The sequence below is a fragment of the Mytilus edulis genome, chromosome 7 (genome assembly GCF_963676685.1).
Source record: "Mytilus edulis chromosome 7, xbMytEdul2.2, whole genome shotgun sequence".
NCBI classification, from domain to species: Eukaryota; Metazoa; Mollusca; class Bivalvia; order Mytilida; family Mytilidae; genus Mytilus; species Mytilus edulis.
In genome coordinates, this window is record NC_092350.1 from 62,091,910 (window position 1) to 62,105,560 (window position 13,651).

At 31.6% G+C, this 13,651-nt stretch overlaps 1 protein-coding gene across 1 annotated transcript; it reads right to left on the minus strand.

Moving 5' to 3' along the window:
- Nucleotides 1-621: 621 nt before the first annotated feature.
- LOC139483557 (sialate:O-sulfotransferase 2-like) lies at nt 622-12,892 on the minus strand. Its single transcript, XM_071267571.1, has 5 exons — nt 12,828-12,892; nt 8,301-8,319; nt 7,782-7,930; nt 2,860-3,016; nt 622-1,337 (listed from the first exon to the last, which is right to left on the minus strand). The coding sequence occupies exons 1-5, from the start codon at nt 12,882-12,884 to the stop codon at nt 1,090-1,092; spliced, it is 630 nt and encodes a 209-aa protein (XP_071123672.1). The 5' UTR covers nt 12,885-12,892; the 3' UTR covers nt 622-1,089.
- Nucleotides 12,893-13,651: the final 759 nt, after the last annotated feature.

The window sequence follows — 13,651 nt, forward strand, 5'->3', positions numbered from 1 at the left end:
ACCGCTTTCCGAAAACCCAACATACCAGAGTTGAGACATCGCCATTTCTGTTATGTGAAAAATAAACTTCAAAATAGGCTATCATATTGAAAAAAAGACCACGTCTACTTACGATGAATACTTTTAGAGTTTCGCAAGGGAATCAAAAAATTTTCACTTTTACATTTCAGTTTTACTGATACTGTCTGGGTTAATTGTGTGTCCTTTTTGTTGTGTTTTTGTTATTTGATTGATTTATGAATTTTTATGAATTTACAATTTATGTGTCTCTGCTTCCTTGATCATTTTTTACACTGTATTTTATTTATCGAGATTGGGAGATTATGTGAGTTGTCGTCAAACATGTGTTCATTTAGTCTCAAGTGTGAAACTATAATATCCAATACAAGAACATGACAGTTATTGCAGTCTTTGGTGGATTTATCGAAAGTTATTTCCTCGGGCATACAACCTCAATTACATTTTTAAATATCTTGAATATTTAAACCAAAAAGGTCATCTAAGTGGCAATATGTGTTTTAAAAATTATCAAATAAATGTCATAACAGAATGGTTATTTTTTGAATGTTGAATTAGTTCGATTTCCCTTTTGAAACTACCTCAAAATCAAGAAACACACAAGATTATGAATGGTGGGAAAACGTAGAACTTTTATTACCAATGGAATAATTGTAAAAGATAATTTACAATGATTTTAATCAATCACTTTGATTTATTTAACAGACAAAATATATAGTTGGATATAAGTGCTTGTCTCAAACTAAGTATCGCTAGAGCGGTCACTGTTGTTTTGTGGTTTGCTTTATGTAAATAAATCACAGTTAAATATGGCGATATTTTAAAAAAATGCAACTCCAAAGATTTGTGTTCAGTTATTACTGCACTGAAGGTTAAAATATATTAAATAAATCAATTGGCCAAAAAAAAACGCTTATTTTCATATCTGTCACGCTTTAAAAACCGGGTTTCTCATCAATTTAAAAATAATTGCAGTGTTAATACCGTTATGAACAAATTGTTCCATATCTAAGTCAAAACAAAAATTTAAAGGTAGTTTATTCACATTTTTGTCACAAGTATATTCTATATTTATTTCATCATATAAACTTGGAAATCCTGTGCGAACTGAACTTCCTTACACATAACGGTGAAGCTGTTATACAAACGGCACTCTCTTGTTTCTGTAGAAATCACGAATACTTTACAGTTCTCAGCCATTTGGCAATACCGTGCACATTCAATTTTACTTCCACATGTCAGGACTGTGTTGGCCGGCGCCGCAAGTATCGTGTTATTTGTGACCAGCTTATACTGGCCTTGTTTGTAAGGTACATACCCTGAAAATGCGTTTAAAGATAAAATAGAAGAAAGGCAAAGTTTATATTCATTTCCAATGCAATAGGAAAAACTAAATCTTTAAAAAAGTTCAATGAATACAATCGCCTCTTTCAGCTTCAGTGATGAACAGATGAAAATGTTAGTGTATGCAACCATTTCAATGTATTTTTTCGCTGAATAGCAAAACACATTCACCTTATTGACGCCTCCAATCTCGTTCATTTTAAGTAAATTAATATCCATCAGTCTTGTTTTGTGTGCTTTAATTTTTGTATTCTGAATTAATGTGTGCGATATAAGCATCGGTAACTTTTTTTATCGAGTTTATTCAGATTATTATTTATGTTTGCAATTATTCTTATTAACCGAAATGAAGTAAAAACTTAATTAATGTGTGCGATATAAGCATCGGTAACTTTTTTTATCGAGTTTATTAAGATTATTATTTATGTTTGCAATTATTCTTATTAACCGAAATGAAGTAAAAACAATATATTGGCATTATCCAATTAATATACGATAATCAATCGAAATAGAAAGAAATAAATGAATTAAAATTGTGCACTAAAATATCATTTTACCGCAGTATATCAGGACAACACAGAAAAGAAAATGAAATCTGATACAACGCTTTGATTGAAATAGGGATTTGTTTTAATCATATTTGGCCAGGTTACAGAAATTTACAAAGTTTATTAATAAGATAAGTTGATGGCGGAATTGAGTACTGTTAAATACTGATTTAAAATTAGAGAAAACAACAGTGGCAACAGCCGAGGTCATGTAAAATGTTTAGTCGTCACTTTTCCTCAATTCTCACATTAATAAAAGATTCAATTCTGTGAAAGTATGTATTGGTCACTCTTATTTGGAAACTATAACTGTTGTGTATGTACTCATTCAGGTGAATAATTGATAATAAACAGAATAACACTATCGTTTTCATTTTAACCGTGATATTAGAAATGAAGATAATTGAATAATGATTTACAACATGATTTACAAGGAAGCTATTAAATCAAGAGTTCAAAATGGTGAAGTTGAAATCATTTCTTCGTAAATTTTACGGACGCAATCACGAGTTGGTTGACCGTTATGGAATAACTGTTTCACAAATGATATCGGATATGTTCCTTACGTCGTAACTAAATTCCCCTTCACTTTCATGAATGTGGCCTACCGAATTAGACTATTTACCGGATTTGTTATCTCATAAGCAACAAGACGGGCGCCACATGTGGAGCAGGATCTGCTTACCCTCCCGGAGCACCTAAGATCACCCCTAGTTTTTGGTGGGGTTCGTGTTGTTTATTCTTTAGTTTTCTATGTTGTGTCATGTGGACTATTGTTTGTCTGTGTGTCCTTTTCTTTTTTAGCCATGGCGTTGTCAGTTTATTTTCGATTTATGAGTTTGACTGTCCCTCTGGTATCTTTCGTCCTTCTTTTACACCAGCATTTTCCATATTTAGCGAGCAACCTTTCTAAAAAAGTTCATGCAAAATCCACAATCAGTTAACATACCTGTTTCATACACTGATAACCTCCATCCACCCCCACATATCTGTTCAGAATCACCAACACACTCCCGATTACAATCATAATCCTTTATGTGATAATCACTTACATCTTCAGGACCGTACTGATACGGGTCATCACCACAATGACATTCCGCTCTATTCTACAAATAATCAAATATGTTGGTTTTTTTTTTTTTTTTTTTTTTATTCAGGTGAATAGTTTGTACGTTAAAATCAAACAAGACAGTTGATGAAAGCGATAGTTAGGACTAAATGTGGATTTTGAAAAGAATTTCTGCACATATGACTGGAGCCTTGATCATGCTGATTGCCTTTTGTAAATTCACATTCAAATTCATAGCGATTGCAAGATCTTGTTGAGCGTGGGGTTGGTTCAGGGTGCTCTTTGATATTATTTCTCAATCGAAGACAAAGTAAGTTATCTTAGGCCGTGTTCATACCAAATGTCATGTACAGTAATCATGTTTACAATTTGTTTAATGTAATGTACACTGGATTCACATTGAATTTGTTCACATCTATTCACTAGGTTTAATTACATGTAAACGAGATTTGTTCACTCTTGTTAACTATTTGCCATTTGAATGCTCATTACATAGAATCGAATTTAAATTTCTCGGACAACTTTTCTAGTAATTGGGAAGCTACCATTTGATTTTTGGAGCCGGCTGAGAAATAATTTAAAAAAAAAATCAGATGTTTGCAAACAAAAAAAGGAGGATGACAATGTAAGTAAAAAAAAGTCAGGATAAACTAATAAATCAATGCAGAACCGAATAAAAAAAAGGCAGGACAGCGATAACAACTTCAAAAAAGCAAGACAAAATGTTACCGGATCTTAGATACTGGCCAAACAATACAATTTACGCACACTCATTTTAGTAATACATTTATGAGTAAATTGTTAATTGAGTGAAGGCCAGTGATAAATATTTCTGTGTACGTTCAAAAGATTCAGAAGACATTTCAAAATGAACTATGTGTTTGGCAATGATGATGCGTTGAGTCTTGATGAGGGGTTAATAAAGCTATCTAAAGTTGATTTTATTTATTATAACAAAGCAATACATCTAGTTTAGCAAATGTTTAGAGATTTAATTCGGTAAAAACTTGATTAATAATTATTATAAATATCCATTTTATTCAAGCAACGTTTCCTTTTTCATGGTAAAATTCATGTTCTAAGTACCTTGTTGCGTGTACACTTAACTCACACAAGCCCTATATTGACTATCGACTGCATGTAGTCAACACATGATTTAAACTACATGTAAACATTGAGTTTTATCAATGGAAACACACATGTGTATAGTTTAGGTGTGAATTACACAAACACAACAGCAAGTTTATGTATATGTGAGAAAAAAAAATATAAAACACAAATATATTGAACTCTGAGGAAAATTCAAAACGGGAAGTCCCTAATCGAATGACAAAATCAAATGATAAAACACATCAAACGAATGGACAACAACCGTCATATTCCTGACTTGCTTGGTACAATCATTTTCAAATGTAGAAAATGGTGGATTGAACCTGGTGTTATAGCGCTAAACCTCTCACTTGTATGACAGTCGCATCACATTCTTTTATATGTTCTACGATGCGTGAACAAAACAGACATAATAGGTAAAATTGTCCAAATAGGAGTACAGAAGTCATCACCGTGTCATAATCTCAATTAGAACCAAAACAAACAAATATTTAACAAAGAAGCACAAAAAAAGCATCTATCAAATTTAACAACCACATTCATTGCTAACTTATATATGTATTGTAAATCAACCCAAAAAGGACAGAAATATTTGAAGTCATGTGACTGAATGGCAAGGTTCACATCAACTCTAGTGTAGATTCGCGTGTTTGACGTCAGAATGTACACGTCACACAGGAAAAGATATAAAATAATGTTGTCGTTCAGAGTATTTTCAAAATTATAATAGAATAATAACTTAAAACATTGTTGTGACGTCATTCTATTGTTTACCCGTTCTTTATTTCAGTGATTGGATTATAATTGACCAGTAAGAAACCACTATGTTACCTTTAACTGTCCAATATTTTAAAGTATAGCCCTCCTCCTTCTTGAAAATATTGGACAGCTAAAACGTTCCCCAAATGTTCCTGGAACGTTTCTGTTTCGTTGTCAAAACTTTGCGATTTAACGTTGTGGGAACGTTAAAGTGTGGACTATCAGTAACGTTGTAAGAATTTTGTGATATAACGTTATGAAAAAACAATTTGGAACCTTTAGAGAACCTTGTGTAACTAATCTGGAACCTCGAAAGAACCTTGCGTAAACAATATGTAACATTTATAAAACCTTGTGTAACCAATCTGGAACCTTTATAAAACCTCGTGTAACCAATATGGAACCCAAATTTAACCTAGACTAACAGGTACAATAATGGTCTAACGTATCTACATGCATTGGTCCAACGTTGTTTTTTTCTCCATCTTCCAGGAAATGCTTGTAAATTTTGCCCCTGAACGTTTAAGCAACCAACAATCAAGCAATATTTCTCCATGTAACAATGTTTTCTTAAATAGTGAACACAAAGGTATGAATATACATAATTTATTTTAGCTAGACAACCAGCAAATTGTTAAAAGTTTAATTTTATGTGTCTACACGTTACTAAATCAGGTCTAGAATGAAAATTATAAAGTCTATTCCTGATAATTCATGACTGTAAATGTAATTCACTTCATACAATTATTTTCCTAGCTCTGTATTCTAACATGGTTTTTATTAAACAAGAGTGTTCCTTTTGTTTTCTGCTACACTCTCTTTTGTCACTATTTGACAGAATGGACTGTTAAAGCCTTATATCCTTTACATAATGGCATTATAATATACACATGGAAAAAAGTATTGCAACACCAAATTCAAATTAAAGAAACATTCTTTATTTTTTTGTAATATAATTTGTTGAAATAGAACTAGTTAAACATTACTTAAATCTCACCTAAGTTTAATCAATAAATTTCGACTCGATCAGTTCGTATCTGCACATGCAGCCACTGCACCCGTAAACAATAAAACAGATGTTTTATCTTAATTTTTTAAACACTTTAAATAACCAAGTTCATAAAGTTATGTGATTTACAGTTTGTAAATGGTCCTCCATAACTCTTAACTGCAGCAAGATGGCAGATTATCAGCATGAGAGAAGCAAGTGTGTCGCTGTGAAAATTGAACTTATTGTTTGTAATCACCATTCTACTATAAGTCCTTTTGAGAATACAAAATAGGCAACAAACGATGTTAAAAACCTTCCGAGATCAAGAAGACCACCTATGACATCTGCTGGGCAAAATCATGCATAATGAAGGTTGGTCAGAAGGAAACCCATTGCAAACAATACAATTCTAAAAAAAGAGAGGTTGCCATACAGGAGACTTTAAAAAAGAACTGTTCGAGAACGACTCATTGCTACTGGATATAGTGCGATAAGACCATTTGGGGACCTTTGCTTACAAACAGACATACAATGGCCCGTATACAATGTAGTGCAGAGATCGTCAAAGTTGGAAATTAGCATCGTGGAGGAAGACCGATTGTTTCAATCTTTTTTGGCCCGATTATAGCCCGGATTTTTGAACCATATCGAGCATATATGGGACACTATTGGGCGTAAAGTGCGCGAAAGGACACCCCTAGTTCAAACACGTCATGAAATATACAATGCCCTTCATCAGGAATGGTTGCGGTTACCTCAGCAACAAATAAGTCGACTGGTGACAGAAATCAAAAGACGCTTAGACATGTTAAAGGCGGTTATCCGTTTGAATGGAGGCTACTAATTCTTTGGCGTATAACGATCAACGATGATGTCAACAATCATCATAAGATTAATTTTGAAATGTCTGACATTGTAAAATTCGACTGCAGTAAAAGTTGTAAAATGCATTTTTTTGTACAAAAAATACTTCATTTCGTTATGAAAATTGTGGTTAGATAAAAGATCTTTTTCTTGCATTTTTTTATTCGTTTTAATGCCAATGTTATCATTAACTATGTTTCAATATTATTTTACAAATATTTCATCATATTCTATCCAAAATACCAGGCTGATTTTTCAAGGTTTAAAAAATCAAGGTGTTGCAATATTTTTTTCCATGTGTATAGAACAGTAACATAATGGCATTATAATAGAGTTCCCAATTAAGAGGAGGTCAAATGTAATATAGAATGAGCTTTAAAAAAATCGTGTGTGTTTGGACACATTTATTTTCATATTATATAGAAAATATATAAATTTGGTCGTAAAAAATAATGACACTTAAAATTAAGAATGGAAATGGAGAATGTGACAAACAACTACCCGACCAAAGATAACCACCATTGGGTCTTGAATTCAGCAAGAAAATCCCGCATCTGGCAGCGTGCTTCAGCTGGTCACTAAACAAATACGACTGTATTAGTTAAGAGAAAATTGAAGACATACTAAATTTGAGTTGAGGATATATATAAATAAACTCAACTTAAAAATCTTACAAAACTAACACGGATCAGAGTCTAATCATTAATGTTTAAATGTTCTAAATAATTTGCCCCCCCCAAAAAAGCACAATTTCTTTAAAACATAAACAAGTCTGTTTATGTTTTAAATAAATTGTGCTTTTTTTGGCGGCAAATTATTTAGAAATCGCAAGTTAGATGCGTAACCGCAGAAGGAAGGACAAAACCAGAAGTACATTTTGTTTAAATGATAGCCTGCAAAATATTTTTTCAAGACAATTGCAGTACTTTTCTAAAAAATTTAATTTGTTTTCAAATGGATCAATATTTATGTATTATTTTCCTCAATGTCAATAATCATTTCAAAAATCACTTATCTTTGGAGGATATCACTTGTAATGTGTTGAATATGTTTTTATTTTACATTATTACAACATTACCTCTGTTCCAGAGTATATGTAGCCCTGTTCTTTACAGTAAAGCAAACAAAAGTTGTTTTCCATATCTGGAGTTTCGTTATCCAACACATATTGATGTGTTAACAGTCTTGTAAATGAATCAATGAAACATCCAACGTAATCATTGTCATCTGTTCAAAAGAATGTATGCATTAAGTTAACAGACTAAAACGGACAATTAATAAATAACTAACTGTGCAATTATTGCCTACCGAGGGTGTTAGATGTTAATCGAAATGTAAACTACTTTTGTAGGTAATGGAAAGGGGGAAAACATAGTATTTGAGTTATATATATTTGAAATTAGGTAAATAACAAAAAAATATGTAAACAAATACATTTCATTCCCCTCTCCTAGATCTTGTACTGTCATGAACAATATGTTGCTGATGTTTTTTGCATAAACAAAGATTAAAAGAGTATCATGTTTTATCATTATACACAGTATCATATCGTGCATATATTATCATTATATATGAAATATCAATTAAAGGAACTCACCAATCACCTGTACTTGACACTGAAAAAGAAACAGTTTAAATTGAAAAGATAGTTATAGATTATCTAATCGATGATTTGAAATAAGCACATATATTTAACGAGTGATCAATCAACCCATTAATTCAAAGAATGCTCAAAGTGCATAAGTAACTTATCACTGTTGTTCGGTCGTCAGTTGAAATTTGTTTTCGATATTTGAATTATTTGATTCGTTATATTTTTTAGATTTGCAAGAGGCTTTTTTATGAAAACAATGTAGAAAATGTAAGGAGCTATTTCATGTTTATCTTTTTCTACGTATTCACAATTTGTTTTGATCCGAAATAATCGACGTTTTGACAACGCCTACTGTTGTACGACGTCAGAGGAGTGAGATAACCACGTTTCCATTTCATTGAGAAATCAATGTTATTCATTGGAGCCAATGTTATATTGCTATCTAATATATACTAATATGTAGTGAATGCAGATCACTTGTATGTGTAATACCGTCAACGACAAACGTTCTGCATCAGCCATCCGTCATGATATCGACATCAGTCACTGTTACAAAGGACTCTTATTTGTATAACGTCATTTCACATTAAGATTAAGTAAGATCTACTTTATAGGTATATAATTTGGCTGTTACAATATAACACTCTGTATCATCCCTGAACTAATGCAAACCTATCGAGTAAAGCTCCTTAGATTATATTGGTGTCTCGGGTTGAAATAAATGTGATATTTAACAAGCTATATGATATTCTCTATTGATAGTATGTCTTTTCATTGCATGTGCTTGATATTTCAATCTAAGGAAGCTAAATGCATAAAAAACAATGTAACATTAGAATATAAAAAAGTTAAGAACAGGAAAATCCGTAGTTAGTAATCTAATATACATGGATGTCCCGTAGTATCAGTTGAATTATATGATAAAGTGGATATCATTTCAATTAACAATGTTAATGGTGGTTTTTGTCCATGGATTTATGAGTTTGAACAGCTGTATACTACTGTTGCCTTTATTTAACCATATTGGTGTTCTCTTTACAGATTCTTCAGAGACAGGCTTTTCTAAATTGGCTAATTTATTATAATTTCTTATAAAGATAATCCAAGTCGTTTACTATGTTCATATGTTCTAATATGGGTCACGGTCCTTACGATTCCTGTACAAATTGCATTTAAACTATTGCAGGAAAAAACTGAATTTTTTAACACATTATTCATACAATGTTCATCCAGCCAGATCAAGTAGGTAAATGTAGGCTGTTTAAATGTCAAAAAACAATGTTATACAGTAAAGGGAACGAAAATTACACTGAATATAGTTTCGTGCATCCGAAGCAATTTATGAATACACCTTCAAAACTCAAACTGCAAAACTCAAAATTTGAAAGACCAGAACACATGAAATATTTTGATCTTTCTTCAAAGTCGTTAGGAAAAACACGAAACTCCCACAGATTTAGATTTGAGTTTTTATATAATATAGCAAATCAAGCTCATACTCTGGCATGTGTATTTGTGGTATCTATCTGTTTGTCGTAAATACTGTCATACATTCGTTTTTCTTTCTTGTAATTGCTACGTTTAGAACGGCGAATTGATAGTAAAAGTTAGATTTATAATTGTATAATGTTTCTGAATTTAACCATTAAACTACATCATTGTTTATTTCTTCAACTATGATATTTTTCGAAAATTGAATATATACCCAAAATCAATGCACCAAGTATAAAATTGGGTTATTCAAGTTCAATCAACTATTTTAGATAAAATTTATAATACCTGTACCTTACTATTCTATAAATAAACTTTATTGGAAATTTTTTCAGAAATTAAAATTGCACACAAAAATATAATTTTCCAATCAATTTTATCCTTGGAGATACTTTGTAGCTCACCTGGCTCAAAGGGCCAAGTGAGCTTTGCTCATCACTTTGCATCCATCATAGTTCATCGTTAACATTTACAAAAATCTTCTCCTCTAAAGCTAAAATCTTAGCAACAGTCATCATCGGAGTATCTTGTTAAAAACATGTGTCCGATGACCCGGCCCGCAAAGATAGCCACCATTGACAAAATAAAACATAGGGGTCAAATGTAGATTTTCGCTTATATCTGGGACAATATACCTAATGCGCCTCTGATTGAGGAACAGAAAAGTTGTTTGTAAACAAAAACACTGTGTAGTGATATTGGACATGTTTAAATTTTTAACAAGTGATTGAGCTTAACTTTTTGTGTTGATCTGGAAAGTATTGGACCTCAGAATAAATGTGTAAAAACTATGGAGTTATTACATGTATTCAAAGTATTAAATTTTCAAAGAAATTATTGTTTGAAAAAAGGGAGGCATGCTAATTTACAGAAAAATAAATCACACTTCGTACCCCGAAAATTTAACCAAATATGTGAAAATGTCTCAGCTTCGAAACAAGTCATCATACGTTTACAAGTTTACCATATGGGCTGAGCTACAGAAGAAAACGTTACCATTACCGCCTTTGGAGAAACAATTACGCATATTGCCCCATCTCAGAAACCAAAGCATTTTCAAATATGCCATAGGAAACATTTTGCATCAGCCAAGATCTGTCTATCTTGCATTTTTCAAATGAATCATACGACCCTTGTGTTAGAGTTACACATTACGACATTAGTGAAGCACTGTCAGTAAAAAGCTGTGATGAATAAAAAATTAATGGAACTGAAGTCAAAGCGTCAGTGTGTAGTTGTAGAGGTTGACTCCTCAAAAAAGATCATGACAAGTTACTATATTAAGGGAATTAACCGACTGTTTATGATATGAACAAATATTTTTAAAATAAAATTATATCTTTTAAAATGACAGATGATAAATAAAAATTCTAAAACCAGCATTTATGTCACTACACAAATTTTTTGATATCTTTTTAATATTTTATGAAATAAATTCATTATGGGTACAACACATAATTTGCAGAACAGGATGTAACCTTCTGGCCCACTGTGAAAAGTCGAAAGATTTCAATTTATTGGCATAGAAGGAATAAGCACATTAACCTAACCCACAACAATTCAAATATTGCTAATGGAGTATTTTAGTGATAAAATATTTTTCATGTGTCATTTGATAAGTTACGGGGTTCGTGTAGTTTATTCTTTAGTTTTCTATGTTTTTTATGTGTACTATAGTTTGTCTGTTTGTCATTTTCGTCTTAAGCCATGGCGTTCTCAGTTTATTGTCGATTTATCAGTTTGACGGTGCCTCTGGTATCTTACGTCCCTCTTTTATATCTTATATATTCAATGTTTATTTTATGTTTTAAAAAAGATTTGCGTGTTTGCTAATCCTGTAGTCATATATGGGTTATTGACATGGTTAAAATTCATATTGTTAGTGTAAGGGTTACTAATAATGTCAAATCAATGATATTTGGTATATAGTTAATTTATAATATCCTTTGTAAAAATATGCCGAGCATATTCAGTATGTATTCGTTTGTATTGTTGTGGAAATCATTATTGGATACAATTTGTCTGTTCAACAATATAATCGTTGAAATTTTATCATTTACAATGAATAATCAATGAAATTGGAGGGAAACGTCGACCTACTAGTAGACCATTTCCACATCTGCAGGATGCATACTTAACTTTCAGTAAATTAGGAGAAATTGAACATACTTTTTATAGAGTAAACACATGTTTTTTTTCTATCTTTAAGATAGATAGGGTGTCTTCCTCCATCTTGGATTTTGAAGTACCAGAAAACAAGGTCTAATCCTTTAATAGAATGCGCAAATTTTGAGAGTACTATGTAATTCATGTGTAAGAATTTTCCTTTCGATATAGAAAATGACAGGTTTCATCATATTTATGGTTATATTTCACAAAAAAACTGAAAACTTTTGTTTGATTAAAAAAAATTATTCAAACTTTGCCACATAAGGGGAGACAACTCAAATACAAGAGCAGATAATTCAGATTTAGGTACTTTTACAATAAATAGAATGTGTTAGGAATTTACCTATTTTATAATGAAGCAAGAAAACTTATCCGGTGACCCCATTTTTTTCATTTTCTTAACTGAAGGCATACTATTAAAGCTACCTTCTCAAATGTTATCTCAAAATTATATGGTGTAGTTTACGCTTTATAGCAGAAAATTGGGTTTTCCATGCATAATCTATACAAAACCTGTCAATTTAGAACACCGCGTATAAAAAAGATCATCAGGTATATGCCTTTGTTCAATTAATAAAATGACACTGTTTTCACGATGAATCAAGAAACAACAACACGACCAAAGAGCAACAGAAAGCCACTAATTGGTCTTTAACGCAGCGACAAAATCCTGTACACGAAGGCAAGCTTCAGCTGGCCCCAAAACAGACATGTGGACACGCATACCACGCCATGCGATTCCAATCTCAATATCTTATAAAACAAAACTATCATACAATATCTTTTACATGAACAAATTGTTGTGTTTTAAAGCAAAGATTAGTATTATAATAATGTATATCGATGTATCGATGTTAAGTAAAGAGTTACCTTAATTGAATTCGCAATTTTCGACACAATCAACAACACAAAATATTGTATAATCATCCTTCTATGGCGAGTTTCAATGACAGAATGACAGCTATATAAAATTACCTAACATGATCTCTAGACAAACAGATAATCAGTCACTACTGATGAATTACGTAATGAAAAATTATTGCTTCAAGCTTTGTCTACAGTGAATGCATTTGCAAGTACGATAATCAATTTTGAATGTGCTTTTTAGATATTGTATTATATTAATTCCATAAGTTTTGAACGGTTGCATAAAACAAAAGATCTTCAGCAAATAAGTGTGATATACTTGCCAATAAGACATCTCTGTATAAGAAATCAAATAACACAGACGGCAAATTCATTTTATAGCTTGCTTGTTAGTGTGAGCCAAGGTTCCGTGTCATGTTTTAGGATTTTTGTCATTTTTTTTTCGGAATCGTCTGGTTTTATCCATTTGAATGTATTAACAATTTTTTCCCATTGACCCCAATTTTTCTTTTTATAAATCTTTTACTTGTATAATTACAAGCCATCTGACTAAATCTTATACAATCTTAGTTATTTTGTAATAGTTTTTGAGAGCTTAAACTTGTCAATGATAAAGCTAGGAAAAATAACGAGAGAACCTTTTCCTAACAAAATATTAATGGCTAATATCTCGTCAACAAGAACATTGACCTATTTATTTATTTTACTTTGTTGGTTCCTTTATTAATCCCCTATCAATATCTACGAATGTTATGAAAAGCTTGTCATTTTGAAACTGAGTAGCGAACCTCCTTAAAGGCCGTACTTTGACCTATAATGGTTTACTT

Bases quoted from the DNA above. Each gene is read 5' to 3' on its own strand.
- LOC139483557 (XM_071267571.1), bottom strand. From the start codon at position 12,884: ATGATTATACAATATTTTGTGTTGTTGATTGTGTCGAAAATTGCGAAT. The intron at 3,017-7,781 runs GTAATGTTGTAA...GATTATTTGTAG, and splicing joins ACATATACTCTGGAACAGAG to AATAGAGCGGAATGTCATTG. The intron at 1,338-2,859 runs GTATGTTAACTG...ACGCATTTTCAG, and splicing joins GTTATCAGTGTATGAAACAG to GGTATGTACCTTACAAACAA.